This window comes from Ochotona princeps, chromosome 4 (assembly GCF_030435755.1).
Source record: "Ochotona princeps isolate mOchPri1 chromosome 4, mOchPri1.hap1, whole genome shotgun sequence".
Classification (NCBI taxonomy): Eukaryota; Metazoa; Chordata; class Mammalia; order Lagomorpha; family Ochotonidae; genus Ochotona; species Ochotona princeps.
In genome coordinates, this window is record NC_080835.1 from 74,299,139 (window position 1) to 74,321,209 (window position 22,071).

Sequence of the window (22,071 nt, forward strand, 5' to 3'; positions counted from 1 at the left end):
CATGGAACAAAAAGCAGACTTTCATTTGATTAGCAGGATTTAAAGACATTTGTTGAATACATTTGAATTAGAAATGACTAGAAAAAGTTTCATCGGATGATACGAAAGTTTCAAGAGAAGAATCACGAAGTTCTGAGTTAAGTTTTCCTTTGAGGGATAGCTCTGCCTCACAAAATGCATCTTTGTCTTTTTCTTCGAGCAAATGAAAGGTGTATAATTTTTCCTCTGAAAGAAGAATACAGAAGGCCAAGCAGATTTAAGGTGCAAATTTTGCTTGTCCTCTCGGCTGGGAGGTGCTTCGGTAAACCCTTTCTAATTATATTTATTCAGAAGTTAGTCAACTATGGCAGAGAACCATAAATTCATAAAACACGATAGTACTGCAAAAACAAATTTAGCGCCACTAGCCTAAATGACTTCCCACTTTGGAGCATAATCAGAGCAGTAGATTCCAGATGATTTGGTATATTTTAAAGTTTGTGCCATTAACAATGACAGTTTCACATTTAATGAGGTATATATCAACTGTCTGATGTCTTTTAATGGAAACTTTGCATATCAAGGATATTTCATGAACGTATTTGTCTTTATTTTTTAAAATTAGCTTTCTAATGCCCTCTGCAGGGAAGCAAACCTTCAGCAGTAAAGCTGCCGACTTGAAACATCCTTTTTTAGTATGGTTCAGTGGGCACCAAGCACGTATGGAGAACGCTTTGATATTCATCGGGCCACATAGACGTGAGGGATTAGCCTTCTGAGAACTGCAAATTCATAATTAACTACAGAGAAATACTTTATGTTGCCCATTTATAACAGTTATTCAAATAATTGTATTCATCAGTCTTTATATAATGGGTAAAGCCCATTAGAAATAAGAACACTTTCAGCCAATCAGACTTTGGGACAAACGGATACCATCCCTGCTCAGTTGCTTGTATAATTTATTGCATTACTCACCTTTCTCCCTTTAGCTGCCTGAATCCATCGTTTTGGGAAATCTGTGGACTCCAAGCCCTTCCCATGTTTAATTAGCACCTGCCTTTGGGAACTGACACCCATAAGGTCATGATGGAAATTCCAGCTCCTTGAGGGCTAATGAGGTGACAGCCTCCTTTCACAGAATCAACCTATAGGCCCTCAAGCAATTTTTGTCATAAACCAACTGACACAATTCAAGTGTTAGTGACCATTTGTGTATGGTTGTTTTTTTTCACTAGTGTGTTCAGTCTGACATTGTTTCCAGAGCAATTGTTTTATGATGTGTAAGCTCTGGTTCCTAATTCACTGAACATTGTCTCCAAATCCTCAGTTCAGCAAATACCCCCTGAGACTATAGTAAATGAGCGAGACTCACCTCTTTCTTCAAAGCCCTGACTGTTTAGACATCTTGAAGATGTCTTTAACCCCCAGACATCTTCAAAAGTGAGACATACCACCAGAGAACCACAAGCAAACTGTAGTGTGAATTGGATGATCTGGGGCCATCAGATGGACTTGGAGCTGACCAGCAAGGAGGAAGTAAGGCCTCCTTGACTGGCTGCCATTTTGTGTTGTTGAGTAGACTTTCCTGAAGGATCAGCCTGCAAGTAAAGCCTGAGGAAATGGGAATCCTCGCCTAGTTGAGCCTCCCGCTGTCTTTACCACTTCCTCCTTCCCCTCTTTTAAATCCAATCAGAGCTAGCTGAGAACCAGCTTGTCAACCTTGGGTTGATGGGAGAGGTAGGTGTTTCAGGTCTGCACCTGATTACCTCCTGACCTAACTGCTTTTTCAGCTTTGAGGGTTTTATTTTTCAGGAATACAACTGATTGATAAAATTCTCTATTTAAAAAAAGAAAATCATTTTGCAGATCAAATTTTCTGATGAAGGCATAACCTGCAATCTGCGGTTAGCAGATGCTGTACCATTTTGAAACACATGATCCAAGATCGTCATAAATTGGTAATGAATTGTGTTTGTCAGTATTGGCAAAGGATTTTGGTGTACTTTAAAATGTGAAATAAAACTGATGTACATTAGTATGTAACATCTCGATACACTGACACTTAAAGAGATACAGCAGAACACGCAGAGCTAAGAGTCAGGCTTTAGTTTTTCCTTTTTGCATGCTGTTATGAATGAGTGATTGCAAGCATTCACCTTCATGTTTCATGTGCTTTGAACAGTGGAGACTGAGGAACCTTTCTGCCTCGATTGTATAACAATAATGAAATGATATGATTGAACAGATGTATTTATGGATTAATACATTCGAGCTATCCAAAAAAGAGAGAGATAGCAAGAGATTTGGCTCATGTTTTTTTTTTTTAAGAAATTCATCCTCAGTTCTTAAGTGTTTTGTTTATGTCCCTCGAGGAATGAAAAGAAAAACGATTTGTTTTTACTTGTAAGGCCTTACTCAGTTGCCCAATTCCGCAGAAGAACTGGACAGTGAGGACCTCTCAGGTAAGGGCTAGTCATTAGGTAAGGCACTGCAGTGTCCAACCTTTGGGTGCTCTGTCTGCTTCTACCAAATGGCCATTCATTTTGCTGAGCAATCAACTAGCAAGTGTGGATTTTAAAACCGACAGTAAAAATCATTTTTAGCGCACTTTCTTCCTCCCCACTTTTCGTCTCTGTGGTGGTGATGTTTATGTTGCAGATGGGGCCCAGTACTATTAATGCAGAAGAGGTCACATTAGCTTTGGGACTGGAGTAAAACCATTCTCTTGTTCAGTGGCTTAAAATAATATTTATGTCCTCGATATGTTATGGTCCCAGATAAAATGTTGTTGCATTATAAAGCAATTTAAGGATGTTGGATTATGTGACAAGATCTTTTTTTTTATGTGACAAGATCTTTAAAACTAAACGAACTCTTACAGACTGTATACTTGTTTGGAAGAGAATAGAAAAGCCATGTCACGCTTGTTTTGGAAATAGGAGGTGGGGAAGGGCAAGGATTGCAGGGGATGGGGCAATTGTTTTGTCACACACCATGATGTAAACTAATTATCATCCACCTCAGACCTTTTTCACAGCACACTGAGCTCTTGCAAAAGTAGGTTTCATGCTTGATTCCAGGATTTAGGTGTTACTAATCCCGATAAAAAGCATATCCTAAAAAGGAGGGAGGGAGAAGATTTAAAGTGGTCAGAGCTAAACAGTTACATGAACACCGATGATGTTGTGGGACTTCATCAGCACTCTGCTGCATTTTCTTAACCATGTCCATCAGTCGCTTATGCACAAGTAAGAAGGCCCCTCGTCCTTGCCGTAGGGAGGTTGAGGCCTGGGACTCTGAGGATCTGCTCCAACCAGTGGACAGAATGGGTCCTGGTGAGTTCACTACAGCTTCCTCAAGCGGTTGCTTCTTGACACAGCAGTGCTCAACTATAAGTCTTACCCAGGTCAAAAATCAGAGAGTACGGCAGCTGGCCAGTCACTTACTGAGTGCTTCTGTCAAACCTTAGGGTTCACTGGTTCAAGCTGGGCTGTTGGGTGTTTCTGGAGTTGAAGCTCCAAGAAGCCATGTTGGTTTTGTTCACTACTGTATGCCTGTCAGATAATATATGCCCAATTAGTAATTATTGGAGGCATGAATGAATGCCACTGTCAATGAATTTAGATAATATGTAGATAATCAACAGAAAACTAGATAGATAACCAGCGCATCAAGGGAGAATTTGAGTTCTTGCTTCTCAGCTGTGGCACATGTAGAAATGTTGAAAGACAACCAGCCTTTTTTTTTTTTTTTTTTAGAACAGATAAGTGCTCCCCTCTACTTAAAGTGTGAAGTTAAAAGTAAGCAGTTTGAGCCTGCATTCCTGGCTGAGGACGATCTCGATTCTGATACTGACTCCTAAATAAAACAGCTCCAACAAGATGGCTCTGGCAATTGGATCTTCTTAAGGATCCAAAGAAAGGTGTTCTCGGGGGTTGGCCCTGATCCCTCTTGTCAGATTGGCCAGACAAAGATCACTCTGAAATGCAAAAGTCATTTTTCTCCTCTTTAGGAAAACGTGACTAAATCAGCCATCTAGGCCTTTTACCAGCACCATCAATTAGGAATACTCCAGGTCTCAGCACTGCACCATGTCAGATGGGTCCCTGCTGCAGTTCTATCAATCACCAAGTCAGGAGCAATAAACCAACAACTGTTTGTGTTCATAATAATGTGGTTAAGTTAATAATCCTGCTCTCCCCCTCCCCGCCCCCACCAGGAATACTGCAGTCACATCGCTCAGCAGCCGTTAAGTCATGTACAGCACTGATGAACTATCAGGCTGGGGCTGGGCTCCCTTTGCATCTGGTTTGATGAACTAATCAAAAACTGATTAGCACCTTTGTTCAAAGGGGATGCTGATTAATCAATTACTATTGATTCTGAGCTTGGCTTCACTCAGCAGCAAAGAGACATCTGAGAGGGGGAAAAAACAACCAATAAAAATTGAGCAGCTGTCATAGTGTTTAAATTTATTAAAACAAAATACATTATTTTTTATGAAGCTGTCTTGAAATGGGTCACTGAAGGGGAGCATATTGATTGAGAAAGGATGAACTTCTCCAATTTCTGTAGCCTGGAGACTGAATTCAATTATAATACAAGACAAACAGGTTAACACCCGTCTTAAACAGTCCATCAATAAATTAGAGTAGGTGTTGCACACTTAATGCTAAACTGTGGTAATGAATAATATTATCATCCATTCCCTGCTGCATCAGCCTTGAAATTTCATCCTGTCCAAATCATGGGTACGTGTCACACACTGAGATTCTTTCTAAATCACGATGGTCTCTCTTCTCCTTGCCCCTGTTCCCCATCCGCCTCCATTCACCACTGCTACTTCAGTTAATGACAGTTTCATAAGCAACATATGGTGCTCCATACTCACCCTGCAAAGTCAGTAGCCCAGCTGATCCTCCTCTTTAATCTGCATAAAAAAATTATGCTTGTGTGTAGCTGAGTGATTTAATTATTGGCAGACGTGGGGAGCTTATCCAATTCTACTTCGAACCCTTTAATTTACTTTTTTGGGTGTTAACTTTATTGATGGTGGAGTCACCAGAGTTTGAATTGTTTTATCAATTACATCTGCTGTTTCTTGGTGACAGCTGGTGGTTATTGCCACCCATGTGGAATAGAATAGCTTTAAGCATATTTATCCTTCTATTTTATTTTAAAAACTTTTTAAAAAATGGCTTCCCTTGTCTCCCTCTCCTGAGCAGTGCAGGGAGCTCAGGGAACAATTTGGTAGCATGAGATGGTAAATAGTATGCCAGAGAATGGCCCTCAGCACAATCCAAGCAGCCCATCCGTCTTCTGCTTTAAAAGCAGCGACACTGACAGGAGGTTCCAAGGCTGTCCCGTTTCCTCCAAAACACGTTTTCAGCTCTTGCCCTACAAACGAGTAATTGACCTGGCAAAACTCTACGGAATCTCCCTTACAGGCCACCAAAAGTCTGAATCAAGGTCAAATTGTGAATGGCTATGATAAGCCTGCCATGATGTGAAGGGGCATCTCAGTAGACCAGCTAAGAGCTCCCTGCTGGATCTATAAAGGAGACCTGGGCCCTATATAATCCAAATTTAGATCTTGGAAGCTCTGGAAGGCAGATCCAGTTGTCAATATCGGGGAAAGATAGTGGCCATCTGGTGACCAGGAGTGTCCTACCAGTCCTGGCTAAGCCAGCTTAAAATGTGAGAAACTGTCAGTACACACATTATTTAGCAGGGAGGAACATCTTCCTTACTGACCCAAGATTTGGCAAGCAGGCTATTTTATTTCTTAGGTGGACTAATATTTAAATGATAACTGTAATGATAATAAAGAAAATGCCCCCCGAAAGAGAGATGAGCAATATGAACAGATTCAAGGAATCTAAAAATGTGGCATGCTTTGGCTTGTGTCTTTGTCTTCCCCCGACAGCTTAAAGAACTCTCACCCATATTTTCTCTTTTGATCTTTGTTCATTCAAGAAATCATTTGAGCTCCTCATGCTGGGCCATTGGCCAGGACATCAGGAATGCAGCAGTGAACAAGACTGAATGGGAACAGGAGCTGTGGTGGGTTTCAGGTGCCAGGCCCTGCTCTCACACAGTGATGTAGTGGAGGAGACAGATGTGAAGCACAAGCGGATTTCCATGACAAACACAACAGGAAAAATTAAAAACTGCTGAAGTTCTAGAAGTGCAGATTGGCCCTAGGAAGAACCAGAGAACAGTTTAGAAAAAGCTCATTTGGGAACACAGCTGGGACAGGGAGGCCTGATAGGTGAGAATGAGCCAGATATGGACAATTTTCATGTGAGATTATTAAGGACAGGGTGTTAGTGTATAAGTGAGGAAACTGGGCCCATGGGATGGAGAGAATTTGCTTAAGAGATAGTTAGAGCCTGTCTTGGTTTAGAGTGATCCTCCTTTAAAAAATATTTTATTTCATTTATTTGCAAGGTAGAGTTACAGAAAGAGAGAGAAAGAACTCTTCCATCCAGTGACTCACTTTCCAAATGGATGCAGTGGTCAGGACTGGGCCAGGTAGAAGCCAGAGCCAAAGCTTCTAGGTGGTCCAGGGGCCCAAGCACTTGGGCTCTCTTCCACTGCTTTCCCAGGAGCATCAGTAGGAGGCCGAATCCGCTGGGACTCGAACTCGCCTCCATATAGGATGTAGGGCAAAGTAGACAATAGCTTTACTCACTATACCACAACACCAGCTCTGGTCAAGCCTCCCCTTCCCTGGGAAACCAGCAGCTTGCCCTGCTCTGCAGTCTTTGGGAATCCTTTCCCTCTTGACCCCTTCCAGGTCAGCATATGCATCAGAGGCAAGGAGAGGCAGGGCAGGCTCTCAGGCATGCAGTCCTGTAGTGGGTAGACTGGAAAGGTTGTTTTTTGTTGTTGTTGTTGTTGGTTTTTTTTCCCAACACTGAATCAAGCTGCTGCTTCCCACCACCACCTCCTCCGAAAAAAAGCCTAAATTCTGCTCTGGTATTTTTGGTCTTGTCCCATTGACTCTATTAACTTATGGTGTTGGTTTGTACTTGAGATGTTTCTAAATACCGTAAGAAAGTGACAGGTTCTTTGTCAAGACACTGGGGGGAAAATACACCTATTGGGTCCATGCCAGGTTGTCCTTGGCTTTCCCACCGGGTGAGTTTGAACTTCAGCATATTGCTGATCTTTCCCATAATCCAACATGCTACTGTTTCTGCCGTGGGGAGAAAGGAGACCACCAAACGAGAACATTTCCTCCAAAAGTGGTCAGGCCACAGCACCAAATGTGAGTTCCATTCTACAGGTTGGACACTGCTTTGGGGTGACTTCACCATATTCATTAATCCATCTTCCTCACACCCCCAAATGCCTGAGGTCCACAGAAGCATCTGTCTTCAGAGAGAGAGATTCTAATGGGAAATGTGTGTTTGGAAATACTACACGACTTCGTTCTCCTTATCAGGTGTCTGTTCCTTTAAGGAAAACTCTGGTGTCATCCTCAGTGCCTCACTGTAGCTTAAAATGGAAAAGGCAGTCACACTTGTAAGTCCCAATTACGAGGAGACCAGTAGAGCAGACTCACGGGGTGCCTCTCGGTCTCTGTACTGATGCTGAATGCCTAGGGAGAATTTCCATCCTGTTGCATCAAGTCATTTCTGCCTTAACCAATTTAGCATTGGTTAAATTAACCGAATTAAGGAATTTGAGAAGGGAGAAAGATCAGGGTATTTTTAAAGCACCATATACTTGTTCTCATACATAGCTGATAACAAGTATTTAATGTCTTGATACTCAAATAGTAGACCTGAATCGTAACTTGAACTTGATGGCCTTTGGTTGCCAGGACTTGACCACCAAAGAGGACAGCTAGGCTATTCGTTGCACGGTATGTTCTGTGCAGTTACAAAAAGACGATGATGATTTCAGTTCAGTCTTTATCAGGCATCTTACCAAGTGTAGGCAACGCTAAGTGTGTAATACGACAACTCTTGCCACTAAAAAGCTGATAGTTATCTGCTTTGGGTCAGGGATGAGAACTGGAAAAACCCTCTGTAGGCTTTAATACAGCAGATTTAAAATTTGGCAAACACGGAGTCCCTGCAATATGCCAAGCCTGGGGCCAAATAAGCACTCACATTGAGCAGCGCGTTGTCCTCTCAAAATGACCCTGTAAAGTATATCATTGTGCTTGGTGGCTCAGAGTGCTTAAGTGACCTGCCCAAAGTCACAGGAAGAAAATTGTTTGAAGCAACAGATCTCAGCTCATACCCCAGACCTGTGTCAAGTCCTGCACATGTCCCAGAGGACTAGGCAGGAGACATGCTCCTGTCTCCATTGCCTTAAGTCCATCAGCCGATTCCGGACAAGAGCATAGACAGAGACCTGAGTCCTGAATCCAAGACAGGGCCATGTACACGGCTTGGATGCTCTGGGTGGCAACATGAGGATGATCACTGCAGTTCTCCTTTTAAGTAGCTTAACATAGTTCCTTTGAAATCTTAGTATAGTTGCCCTTACGTTGCTAGAATTGAATGCAGCTGACGACCGTGCTAGATGCCTGCTATGCTATGTGGGAATCTTCATGATTTTCTTGCTTCACAATTATTCCTTCCCTTCCACTTTGTAAAGAGAGAGAAAAGAAAGGTTATGCTGCATAAAGGCTAGTGTGCTGCAATATATATTAACATCTTAATGGGAAAGCTGTGCATGCACTGTATACATTTACTACTCTCTGACAAGAGGGAATTAAATGTCAGAAGGATTTGTAGCATCTATAATTGAATTGGTGCTGAGAAAAGCAAATCTTAAAGAAGAATAACATATTAGGATTAGCAAATAATATGGCATTTTGTCAGCGCATGCCATTCAGTTTGTTCCCCTTCAGTAATAAAGTTATGCTTTTTAAAATGCACACTTATTTTGGTTGCCAGAGATGTGAGCTACAAGAGCTGATGAGAACGAGTAGCTACATTTCCCAGATGTTGCTGTATTTTCTTGCCTGTGTGTTTTGGTTTGGATTTGTTTGGTTGCTGTTTTTGAGGTCAGTTTTTATTTTTGCTTCAGATTCAGATAATACACTGCCAATTTTTTTTCTTTCCACCTAGCAAGATGTAGCAAGTGACATCACAGTCCTTAAGCGTCCCCTCAGGTAGACTAATTCCTTCTGCCCCTGCAAGTTTTTAACTAAAACTGACATGTCCAGCAAGACCTCAGACCTGGACAGAGACCAAAACTGATCCAAGTGACAGTCCCCTCACATGGATGGGGTTAAACAATGTCCAGCGAGGTGGAAATAGGATTGATACCTTCAGAATCTTCCGATGAGTTAAATATTAAATTTTAAGTGAAACCTAAGGTGGTTAAATGTATGAAAAAGTAAATATGTGCCTTCATTAAGGGGAGTGTCGGACTTCCTCCAAGTGTGTTAAATATGCCTTAGAGCCTGGACCAGGGCATCTAAATCAGGAGGGTAAGCAACAACGTGTGACTATGTGTCCCTGATAGCGCACTTGGCATCATACTGGAGGTTTTGAGGGGCTGGTATAGGAAGCTTCTGGCATCCTTTTGCCAAGAAGGCTCATGTCAGAGTGGAACTCTGCAGCCCTCGGCTTCAGGGTGGGCAGCAGCTGTGGTTGTGAAGGTGCTGCTCAGCAAGTAACCCTGCCCAACGCTTGCCTAGGATACACTGGCACTGCCTGATTATTGGTGGATCCCTACTTTGGCAGCAGAACCTTCCAAACTTATCACAGATCCACGATTGTGGTGTTCACATGGCAGTTTCTGTTAGGCATCCCGTGCCAGCTGGTAGTCGCCATGGAAACCAGAATGTTTAACCCAGGCAGCCTGGCTGCCAGGGTGAAGATGACTCTAGCAAGCAGTCTGAGGTGGGAGAGCTAGGAGAGGAAGAGGAATTCCCTAGAAAAAGCAGTCACCTTACTCAGCAGATCCTCCAAGATTTAGTGCCTTTAAAATTTCCTTTTCTTACCGCCCATGAGGGATCAGGGCAGGTCAACTGGCCATTTAGGGCATTACTCCTGAGAGTTTCCTTAAGATATTTTTCCCTATAATTTCGAAGATGCTTAAGTGAGCCCAGGGTAGCTGAAGTGGTGACCTAAGCCGTGGTACCCAACTTAACATTCTACAAGCAGCCGTATGCTCCCACCTGGAGCCAAGTTGTTTTAACTTTGCACCAACAACAGAAATGATAACACCAAAGCTCACTCACAGATACTAAAACATCCATGATTTGTTGTTGTTGTAGTTACACTTAGAGCCAGAAAAGTGGCTACCAGATGGGCACACAGGGTTGCCCCACAACTGAGAGCTGCCAACAGCTCCTCCCAGCTTTCACAGCGGGTCTACCAGTCAAAATCACTGAAGGGCTAGTCCTAATTCACTTGAGGTCACGTGATAGGATTTGATTGAGTCTTTACTCCAGTAGAGACTGTATTGCCCAAATATATTCATCATCAGTTTTCTGTTACTGCAACCAGATACCTGAGCCTGGGGACCTTGTAAAGAAGAGATTTTCTATTTAGCTCATAGCTCTGGAGGCCCAAAGGCATGGTGCCAGCTTCAGCTTGGCTCTAATGAGGGTTTCAGGTCAGATGCCACCTCAGTGCCAAGAGCAAACGATCCAGTGGCTGGACAGGAAACCAGAAACTCTGAGAGTGATCAACCTTGTTGTTTAAGAACAGCCTCCTCAGAAAGACTCAGGGCACCCTCGCTAGTCCCTTCCCGGGACTCATATCCCCCCCAGCCCCATGTCTAAGGCCCTCTTCTGAGGCCCTAGGACTTAAAGGCCCCACCGCCTCAACATTGCCACCATGAGGCCAAGCTCACAGACACAAGAGCCCCTGGGTTTCCAACAACACATCCAAACATAGGGCCCAGCAGGTTGGATTCTTCCAGGCTGCAACAGCCATTGTGGTAAGAGCATGAACCACACAGGAGTAGGGGTGTGGCTTCCCAGCATGACAGGGCTGGAGCTGTGTCCCAGAATATAAATTCATGCCTGTTAGTTACCCAGGGAGAGGAATGTCTGTGGCCTCTCAGGAAACTTTCCAAAGTCTGTTTCCAAACCAACGTTTGCCCAAGGTCCAGGCAGTCCCACTTGTGTTTTTTCAGTTGAGACGCTGGCAGTAGCTGTAGCACCTGCCTCAGTGTGTCTGACTCAGGAAGGGAGCTGGAAATTTGGAGACACTGTCCCCAGGCAAAGCCAATGCTTCCTGAGCCCTGATGGAAGGGTCTGTCCTGAGAGGAGCAAGACCTTTGGTTGATGGTACAAGCCATGACCTTTCCACTTAGAAGTCATTTCTCAAGGAACTGGGCAGAGTTTTGGCCTTGTACATGCAACAAGGGCCTCACGGGCTTTGTCGGAGACATGCTGCCTCTGGTGGTTAATGACTCCTCCACGGTAGGCCTAGCTGTCTTAGCCCAGTGGTGCTGGGTGTGCTACTGCTTCCCGTCAGGAGCAAGACACCAACCCACAGCTGGTAACCCCCTTTCACCGTGACCCCCGATCGCCATAAGTCCAACACTAGCACCTTAGAGACACCTGTGCCAGTGGAGAAAGCAGAGGAGAGGAACACGAGGTGTCTGGAGGCTGCTGTGCTCCTCTTAGGGATGGTCCCAGCCAGGGCAAAGGCAGTATGGAGTGGCCGCAGCCCCATGACCACTTCCCACAGTAATCGCAGGAGATGGGAGTAGGGGCGGGGTGTTCCCCGTAAATTAAACATCAGTTACTTTCCGTGGCTGTCTGCAGTAATTGAAGGCAGGAAAAATGTCTGGATGATTAAGTGGTGGTAGTAAACTTTCTGATCAGAGTGAGTATCCGGAGGTAGCCGGAGAGATTACCTTTATAAATAAGCACCTGTAAGCTGTGTGCGTCCTTGAGGGTGGGCAGGGTACCTAGAACAGAGGTGTTTCAAGCACAGAAAGGGACAAGCAGCACAAAATATATTTTGCTGGGAAGTCCTGGAGTAAAGATCAAATGAATCCCTTGGGCTCAAGAAACCTACCCCACAGATGCACCCTCTTGAGATTATTCACTTACTTATTTTTAGCCTCAGGGAGGTTTTTTTCATTGTCATCGAATGTTTCTCTTGCTCTGTATCTTTTTCCTTCCCCTCTTCTTGTCTCTGCTTCCCCCACTTAGGCTTCTAGAATGTTCCTGTGTCTAGATATGGAAGAAGCAGTCTTTAACCAGTGGACAGGAGACTGCCTTCCCCGAGGTGGATAAGAGCTGTGCCTCCCAGAGCTTCTGCCTGTTTTCTCAGGGTGGGGTCTGTCCCCAGCTCTGGCCTCTTGCACCCAACTCTCCTCCTCTTCCTAGCCTCGCCCTGTTTTCCCTCACCCACTTCCAAGACATAAGGAGCTTGTTGAAAGACACATAAATCTCAATGGGTCTAAAGCTCATGGCAATTGGAGATTAATTCTCATTCCCACAAGATCACCTATTTTGACAGCTCCCTGAGGAAGACACAATTGACTGACTTGGCCGTTATTTTGGTCTCCCCGCTGTGAGCAGCTCTGCATTGGCGTGGCTGCCAGGGACAGCTTCCAGTGTGTGAGATGGCCTCTCCTCCCACGGACACCCATGTCCAGCAGCACCCCGGCATGTTCCTCTTCAACCAGCTGCGCTGCCTCCCAGGGCCAAGTTGCGCCTTGTTGGGTTGCCTTTGAAGACGTGCAGCATCTGCAGTCTCGGCAGCTCCTTGGGCTGAGGAGGGAGATCCCTCTCCAGCGCGTTTCAAGTCGAGCTTATTAGACGTGTTGCTGAAGGGGCTTGCACATCACGGAGCGGGCTAATTGGCTGCAGTGCACTCTGCCTCCAACCCATCTCCATTCTCCAATTAAACTCCCATCATCCTGGTGTCCTGGCGACCTGCTGCTGCCTTGGGTTTGGTGTTTCTGTTTTTGGTGTGGGTTTGAGTTGTTTATTTTTTTTTTTTCTGTAGTCCTTTCAAAGGTAACTTTAATGAAACACTTTTAAATACTCTATTTTCTATCTCAACTCTTTTAATTAAAACACTTTTCATGGAAGCCTCAGTCACGAGTTATTTCCCCACATCCTTCAGTCCTTAATCTCCGAGCAGAATTGGAAATATCGATAGAAAGTGTAAAATCATGCCCTCCTGCTGAAAGCGTTGTATCAGGTTTCGGCTCAAAAGAGCACCATTACCTTTAGCTGTCACGGATCTGTACACTTGATCGATAAACTTCAAATATTATTAGAGGTGGAGGCTTCAGAGATTTGCTCTGTTCTTTGGAGAGAGACAGAGATAAATCTTTCTTAAAAATTGACTTGAATTTGCACTCTCAGTCTTCCTGGTGAAATGCATTTCTCTTAGGCGTCCAGCAACTGCAAGGGGGACAGATTTATAGGCCATGTGCTTCTTGTACTGAAAGATTTAAATGGTAAATCCTTCACATATGACTTCACAAATCATGTAAAGTTAAAAGATTTTTACCGTTTCTGTTGCTGCTGTGCTTAAATTGTAAGGTACAGCTAGTAAATCATTTTAATGGAGGTGTCGTACTTGACTCAATAAAAAAAAAAAAAAGACAATGGTTTAGCTTCCACTCCAAAATGTTAATGTATTAATCAACGGGAGAATAATTGTTTTTTACTACATTATAAATCTCAGGTGCCATTAGGATTTCAGCAAGGGGTGATGTAGCCACGTTCCTAAATTAAAATTGTTTACACTGCCATACATTCATTCTACATCACCATAGCTCATCCTGGGTTCATTCTGGAGTTGTTCCCCAGCCAAATATGTCGCTCCTCAGCCGAAGAAGACATCCTGAGGGAGCGATGCTTATAAGGGGGAAATTAATTGCCCCACAAGGTGTTAAATAAATAAAATAAAAGCCATCTGTGGCAATGGACAATCATTCCTTGCTGTCTTTTTTGAAATAGATTTTTAGGTTTTAAATCGAGGTTGACTCCCTCATACATCCTAAATGTAGCCAGCATGTCACTTGTCTTCAGTCTTAGGATCCTTGTTTTATCTCGAGGCAGTTGGGCTCCTTTACTTTTCCTCCTGCGTGTCCTTGTCAGGGAAGAAATCCCTGGGCATTCCTAGGGAAGTGTTCCACCCTCCCCTCGAGAAAGAGTCCCCGTGTCTGCCTAAAGGTACTGTTCCCAGGACCCCTCAGCAGTGAGGTCAGCCTCCTTCCTCGAGAGGGTGAATGCCAAGGCTGGCTCAGGACCAGGTCAACGCTCCTTCCTCCCTGCCTGCCCCCCTAAGCTGTTCCACGTGCATCCTGTGCTGCTTATCATGCAGTCACCTCGTGGGCAGAACAGATCCTTCCAGCACTGGACGGGGACGATCTGTTCCTTCCACCCCACTGGATCCATCTCGATCCTGCTCTCGGACTCCTCCACTGAACAGAGGTGACCTTGTGACCCCAGAGGCAGTGGCTGCCAGGGCTTCTGGTGTCTTGTAATAAGCTCTACATCCCTATTCCTCTTGTGATTTCAACAGATTCTCGAGCAGGTGAAGAAGGCTCGATAAGGGCGGTGGACCATGCGGTGATTGGTGGCGTCGTGGCCGTGGTGGTGTTCGCCATGCTGTGCTTGCTCATCATTCTTGGGCGCTATTTTGCCAGACATAAAGGTAAGCAAGGTGCTTTGGCAGGCAGAAGCACCATGTCTGCACAGCCCCCCGCCCCTGTGTCAGGGGACTTTCCGAGGTGGTCCTCACTAGGCAGTTTTGGCTGGTGTGACCACACGGCTTGGTCCCTAAGAGAGGGGAGCAGAAATCTTAGCAGATGCTGATTAGGTCGCTGGGAGTGGTTGAGTGGCACTCCTTGATTTGGATTCTCTTTCAAAATAAAAGCTTTATAGAGTTGTGATTCTCCACTTCATAACTAGAGAGAGAATAGACATGATGCAAGTAGGGGCTGGTATGCAAAGTGTCAAGATGAACCCCAGAATGAGAGACATGGCAACAGCATCCCCACACCTGCTGTTTTCTGAGAGGCAGGTGGGCCAGGCCTGTTCCCTGCCCCACACAGTGGGTAAGCCGGTCACATATGACAGGATACTAGCTTTGGTGGGATGTGCCCAGATTAAAGAAAGCCTTTGCCTTACAAGCCACATAAATATGTATTTTTTAAAAATTATCAGTGCAATTGATTTAAATTGCCACTAATCATCACACTTATCAGCTGTGCAGTTTGGATGGGCAATCATCTCTTCCAGGGCTCCCCCTCTGCCCCATGCTGCTCTGAGCCTCTTCTCCCCTCTTGGTAATTTATTCTTCCTTCTCTTTGTCGGCCCTTGTCTCTCTCCGTTATTTTTCTCAAGCACTGTGCAAAGAGCTGGGGGCTTTTGTAGGAGCTTGCATTCGGCTTGATTGTAACAAGTTGGGAGACGGTCCCTTGAGCACAGCAGTGGAGGTTCAAGGTTCTGGGTGAGACCTTTGGGATACACAGTGTTCATCTTAGTGTCAAGCAGTTCAGGTCTGTCAGAGCTCATTGTCCTGTGCCCAGGCTCAGGGGGCGGTCACCTGGCTGAGGAAGCACTGCCTCTCACTGGTCATCTGTTGGAGCCTGAAAGGTGGGGAGACCACAGAGCATAGCAGGCGGACTTGGGCAAAGGGGCCCGTGCTCCATTTTCCAGAAAAGTACCTGGCCACCTGTTTTCTCAGCTTTGTCACCCAGAAAATCTGAAAATACAACAAGTGTATTCCATTTTTTGATTAAAAAAATCTTGAGGATGTAGTGGGAGGAGGGCTATTGCAACATGACAGATACTTTCAATTCTACCTGTATACCATACCGGGGGACAATCCTTGTCTTTCTCTGTGGGTACTGTGTACTGTTGAGGTTGGGGGATGAGAGTGTCTTCAACTTTGTAATGTTCTGTCTACTGTCATTATAAAGTGGCTGTGCCAATTAGCAAATCCATGAATCTGGGTCCAGGCTAGAGTTACCTGATGAGAGAGAACCACTTGTTCATTAAGACGGAACCCAGGCCCCACTCTCAGCTGTTTGTGCATGAAATTATTATATTTTTTCTATCTGGAAACCATTGCGCAGTGAAAGGCATAGAGGGAAAAAAAATATCAAACGTACCTTTTTGCAAGTTCAAGTTCATTCTCTCCCACGGCAAGACAGTAATGATTCATGAAGCCAGGAGACTATGGTTCAAATAAACGACTTGAGATGACAAAGGCAGCAGCAGCCGCCAACAGGGCCCTAATTCATTCATTGGCTAATTGCCCTTCCTCGCTTTGGTCTCTAACCATGTTCCATGCACATACCTCATCATCGGTCTTTGGTGTTTCCTGTTTACACGTTAGTCAGCAGCTCTCCAGCTTTCTGCATTTTTTAGCTCCTACTCACGTCTTCTTCTGCTGACACCCTATGCTCATAATCACTGCTCTAATGTCTCATTTGCTGAATTATATCGCAGCGGTTCAGTTGGAGTGGTGCCTTTGGAACCCCTGGATGCCCATTTGTCTCACCCACCTCGCTCTCTTCTTCCAATTGTTTTTTTCCCCTCTGCTGCCTGCACACCACTTCGGCTGATGATGGCCATAAAGCAAGTTGCCATCTCTGTGCCGCTGTACACAGCGGCCATCAGACAGTCACGGTGCTTTACCCCTTCATCTTTCAGGTACATACTTCACTCATGAAGCCAAGGGAGCCGATGACGCAGCAGACGCAGACACAGCTATAATCAATGCAGAAGGAGGACAGAACAACTCCGAAGAAAAGAAAGAGTACTTCATCTAGAGCAGCCTTTTTGTTTCCATGAGGTGTCCAACTGGCCCTATTTAGAGGATAAAGAGACAGTGATATTGGAACTTGCGAGAAATTTGTGTGTTTTTTTATGAATGGGTGGAAAGGTGTGAGACTGGGAAGGCTTGGGATTTGCTGTGTATAAACAATATGTTCTTTGAAAAGTACACTCTGCTGTTTGACACCTCTTTTTAGTTTTGTTTTTTTTTTCTTTTTGTTAAATTTTGTTTCTTCCTACCAAGTCAAACTTGGCTCATTGGGCTTAGTTTCAGTAGATGCCAGAAAATTCTGTGCCTTGTTTTTTGTTTGTTGTTTGTGTTCCTTATATTTGCCCTTTGTGTGCATTTATTTTTCCAAAACTATTTCTGGAATAGTTGTGTTTCTTTTTCTTGCTTTTTTTTTTTTTTCTGAAATCTCCCATTTTGGAATTTACCTGCTGGGATTCCTTAGGATCTTTTTTCTCCCCTACTTTTTAAATGATTATTATTGTTTTGACTTCATTTTGTTTATTTTCTGCAGTAACTGCTTTCTGTTCAACAATTCAGTTTCCTAAAAGGAGAACCAGCACAGTTTAGATTTCATAGTTCAGAATTTAGTGTATCCATAATGCATTCTTCTCTGTTGTCGTAAAGATTTGGGTGAACAAACAATGAAAACTCTTTGCTGCTGCCCATGTTGCAAATACGTAGAGCAGTGAAGACTAGAAAATTAGACTGTGATTCAGAACATGTTCTGTTTGCCATGGAACTACATTACTGTACAGGGTTATCTGTAAGTGAGGTGTGTCACAATGAGATTGAATCTGTCTTTAATTCTGTGTCTGTAGACGGCTCAGCCTAGAAACCCTACGCTGTCCAGAAAGATTTAGGGCAGAAAAGACTCCTTCGTTTTTCAATGCCCTAAACAGACCTGACAGGTGAGGTCTATTCCTTTATATAAAAGTATATAAGTGGACAAATTTGAGTTGCCACAGGAGGGGAAGTAGTGAGGGGGGCAAAGATAGTTCTGCTCTGGTTATTTCTGTTCCAAATGATCCCGTGCACCTTTCCCAATCGGCCTTACTTCTCACTAATTTGTAGGAAAAAGCAAGTCAGTGTGTCGTGCGAGTGACTGAATGGGACTGGGGTGGTTTGTTTTTTATTTTATTTTTTTTTTTCCTTTGTGCTTAGTTAGGGAGGCAGTAGGATGTGGCCTGCGTGTACTGTATATTACAGATATTTGTCATGCTGGGATTTCCAACTTGAAACTGTGTGAAACTTTCCTTGCTTCCGATTTGGCTTGACAAAGGCGCGGGAGGTACAGAAGCAGGGCCGCTATTCTTCTCATGCTGGTCTGCCAGGGGTCTCCGTTCTAGAAAGGTCAGAGCAGAGGTAGAGAAACAGCACGGAGGGATTTTTTTCAGTTACTTAATCAAAACTCAAATGTGAGTGTTTTTATCTTTTTACCTTTCATACACTAGCCTTGGCCTCTTTCCTCAGCCTTAAGAACTGTCTGCCAAAACATTTCTGATCCTTGCATGATGGCAGCCATTGCGCATAGCTACTAAAACACGTTCCCTTGGACACGTCTTAGGTTGGGAGCCTTGCGGGAGGGGAGAGCAGTCCCGTTACCACTTCTACTTCCTTTCTTTTAAAGAGAGGTGGGGATTTTTTTTTTTCCACTGAAATGTCTAGGAAAACTTAGAAGTAGTTCTGAAGGACGAAAACTCAACTCTTACCATATGTGTTGGTAAGGCTCCAGACTCCAGGTAACAGTCCCTATGGAAAGATGGCATCAAAATAAGATAGATCTATATATATATAAATATAAATATATATTATATAACATTTTCAGTGAGTAATTTTTGGATTTTGCAAGGTGCATTTTTACTCTTGTTACATTATGTGGAAAACTTTGATTTATTTAAGGGGAAAAAAGTGTCAACTCTTTGTTATTTGAAAGCGTGTTTATTTTTCTTGTCTTTATTTTAACCTTTGATAGAACCATTGCAATATGGGGGCCTTTTGGGAACGGACTGGTATGTAAAAGAAAAACCCGTTTTCTTGAGCAGCATTCTGTTTACCCCTCTCCTATCCCTAGGCATTTAACCAAGACAAAAACAAAAGCCACAACAAGCATCCCTTTTTCAATGGATTTTCTAATGTGCAGCTCCACTCCAAGCCCTTAGCACCCATCCTGACCATAACATAAGCCTTTAACAGGGTGAGAACCATATAGCATGTTGTTGAAAAAAATTTTTTAACTGTTCTTTTTTAGAAAAACAAAACGAAACAACAACAAAGACTATTACTCACAAAATTTGGCATCTGGTTTTTGGGACCTCCCAACTTTCTGTTTTGAAAAGTGTACAGTAGTGCAGTGTTCCTGATGTAACTTTATGGCTTACAATGTTGACATGTCTCAGGTTCATGTGTTTTGATTGGTGTTTTCCGTCTCAGGTAGATTGCAAAGTGTAGGCCCCCCACATTGGAAAAAAAAATAAAAAACCAAGCAAAAACAGGAAATTATGGATTTTAGTTGTATATTGGCTTATGTATTTTTCTTAAGTATACAGTGCACTGTTTGAAATGTATTGTTGAGTATTACTTTGTACAGGTTGATCACTTTTTTTAGAGTGAAGAAAGAACAAACTTGGTTTTTTTTGTGTGTTTTTTAAAGGAATATAAAATAATGAAGGATGTATAATTGATGCCAAATAAGCTTGTTCTTTAGTCACACCGGCGTCTTATTTTTCCCTTTAGGCCAGTTCTGTTTTTAAGGTGTACATGGACAATGTTACAGTGTAAGAAACTCCATATCCATATGTTCTCATTCACATTTTGTATTGGTTCATGTATACCATTTTTACAAAAAAAAAAGAAAAAAAAGAAGTACTATAAAATATCTGTCTTCTTAATAAAAAAAATTAATGTTACAAAGTGATCCTTTATCTCTTTATGGACTTCTTACGGATACCTCGGCGTGAGAGACGAGATGGGCTTATGGTCCCGGCTTCCTCCTTAGGACCCCGTGGAGGGCCCTGGCCGTGGGAACTGGGAAGTGCTGCCAGTTAGGGGGTCCGGGCACTGCGTTCTCTTTCCTCTGCTCACCCTGATTCTCCCTTCTCAGCGCACAGGTGACCCAGTGGCCTTGGCCGAGTCGGGGCTCCTTCCCGTGGACTCCCCACTCTGTGCAGGTGCGTGAGCTGCGGTGGCAGGCCACCAGGACAGGCCTCTTCTGTGGATGTGTCTCCTGCCCTCACCCCCCTTTTTCACTCACCACCCACCAACTTCCTTGTGTTGGCTGCTCCACCTGTCTCTTACTTTGGGATTTCGTGTCTTAATGGCTCATTCTCCCTTCTTCCTTCCAAGTTCTCTTTGCTTCGGGAGCATGGAGCGCAAGCTTGGCTGCCTGCAAAACGATGGTCTCGCTTCCTGTTCCGTAGGTGGTGCTGAGGCTGCTGGGCCGGGCGGGCAGCAGGTCTGGGTCTGTTGTCACTGTCCTTGCCTTGCAGGCTGCAGTGGACATGACTACACTGGACAGTGATGGATGTTAGAGATCCCATGGTAGTGTCCAACCAGCCCCCAAGCACCGTTTCCCCGACTCTTTGCCCTGCTGTGGTTGAGTCCCCCACCCTACTTCCTCTCTCTGTCAGGTAATGGGGAATGCTCAGCTAGAAAAACAACGGTAAGCTCTGTCAAAAAAAAAAAAAAAATCAAAGCCTATGTATTTCACTTTGTCCTCTTTTACCATGGACTATCTCTCTACAAAAAAAAATGAGTTCAACTCCTCAGACACGTGGAGCCTGAGCACCTGCTGTCTGTCCAGCATCATCAGGGCGGCAGAGCAGTGCCAGTGGCTGGCTATCTGGAGGCTGACTGGGACATCAGTTCCACCACGTGGAACGGAGAGTGAGCCTCGGCCACAGATACCCTAAAGAGAGGACAGTGGGAAGTAGGTTAGTGAAGACTGCTGGGGCGAAAGGCTTCACAGAGGAGCTGGAACTCCCAGCTGGATCTTCATGGGTGCTTTAGTGGAGAAGGTAGTGTGGGTCATGGGCACAGAGGGCAACAAGCCCAGCCAGCCTGCTGATGAGCAGGGGAAAAATATTAAAACCAGCCATGTGTGCAAGGTGCGATGAGTCTTGGCTGTCCTCAGAGTCTGCACAGAAGAATAGAAATTCCAGGGGCCTCTCCCAACTTGAGCCAGAGCTTGGGGAGCAATAGGGGTGCACTGACTCCTCAGACCTTCACTGAAAGACCCACGGAGGCTCCAGGTTAAGAGCACAGGGCAGAGCCAGACTCCTGGGTTCCCATCCCTACCCTACCTCTTTAATCCACCTTCTTCAGCCTCAGTCTCCTGCTTTGTGCATTGGTGATCACCCGAGCCTTCCAGACAAGCAAGAGAGATCTCAGTCAGTACCAGACCAGGTAAGCAAAGTAAGCCAGTTAGGCATAGACCACTTAGATGCCGATAATGCTTATGAGAACAGACGTGTGCCCGTGGCTACCAGGACGTGCTTACTGCATGAAGGGGGCTCTTTAGGCTTCTGAGCCTAGACACAGCATGGCCCACAAATCCTGCATTCGAATACTTAGTGGTCCTTTCTCCCCCTTCAGTAATGCGGCCATTGTAAGTCATATGGCTCACAGCCTGTTTGCAGTTCCCATCCCTCTCCTCTGTAGCATGAGGCTCTCAATGCAGCTGAAGGTTATAGAAGTGAGACCCTCCCAATCCCCCAACAAAAAATAAAGACCACTCAACTGGGACAGACCCGAGGGAGCTGCTTTCCATGCTTGGTCATCTGACCCCCTAAGGATATGCAAATGAGAAAACCCCAGAAGCAGCCCCCTGGATAATATCTTGGTAGGTTGCCAGGAGCCTGCCTTAAGTACCAGAATGGCAGTGGTTCTATTTCCTCCAGAGACTGTTCACCAAAGTTTGGGGTCAGTTAGAATCTGCAAACACATCAGTTGGACCCCCAAGGTGACATGTGGGTGTTAACTGGCACCATCTTTTACCGTACTGTCTACTTGAAGTGTGGTGCTTGTACCACTGCAGAGTCGCTCCTTAGAGAAACGTTCCTTTGAGTCTGCCATCTGGAACCTGGAAGCAGCAGCACACTCACGGTGCTACAGGTGGAAATACGGGCCTTCCAGGCAGGCGTTTTCTTTTTAATTATAAAACTGTTTCTCCGACTAATGTGCTCTATTGCCAAGATGCCAAGAGACCTGGGTCCTAAGGCTCCTTCAGAGTAGAATGTGTAGTCACAGCCACATATGTAGGATGGGAATATTTCCATCCTGCAGTGCTCGTATGGCCTGCCTCTCTGAGGAAGGAAGAAAAGGCTCTTGGCTGTCATGCCCA

General features: G+C 44.6%; 1 protein-coding gene across 7 annotated transcripts in view; it reads left to right on the forward strand.

Moving 5' to 3' along the window:
* The window catches only part of CADM1 (cell adhesion molecule 1), a 358,979-nt gene extending 339,332 nt beyond the window's left edge, over positions 1-19,647 (forward strand). For 4 of the 7 annotated variants that reach the window (XM_004585098.3, XM_004585099.4, XM_004585095.3 and 1 more), the window contains 2 exons: positions 14,463-14,594; positions 16,601-19,647. In XM_004585098.3, the coding sequence (XP_004585155.1) occupies positions 14,463-14,594; positions 16,601-16,719 (251 nt within the window). In that variant the 3' untranslated portion in view covers positions 16,720-19,647. Of the gene's footprint in view, positions 1-2,390; positions 2,445-14,462; positions 14,595-16,600 lie in introns of all 7 variants that reach the window. The other 3 variants (XM_004585094.3, XM_004585096.3, XM_058663883.1) reach the window with 1 other exon arrangement.
* The last annotated feature ends 2,424 nt before the right edge of the window (positions 19,648-22,071 follow it).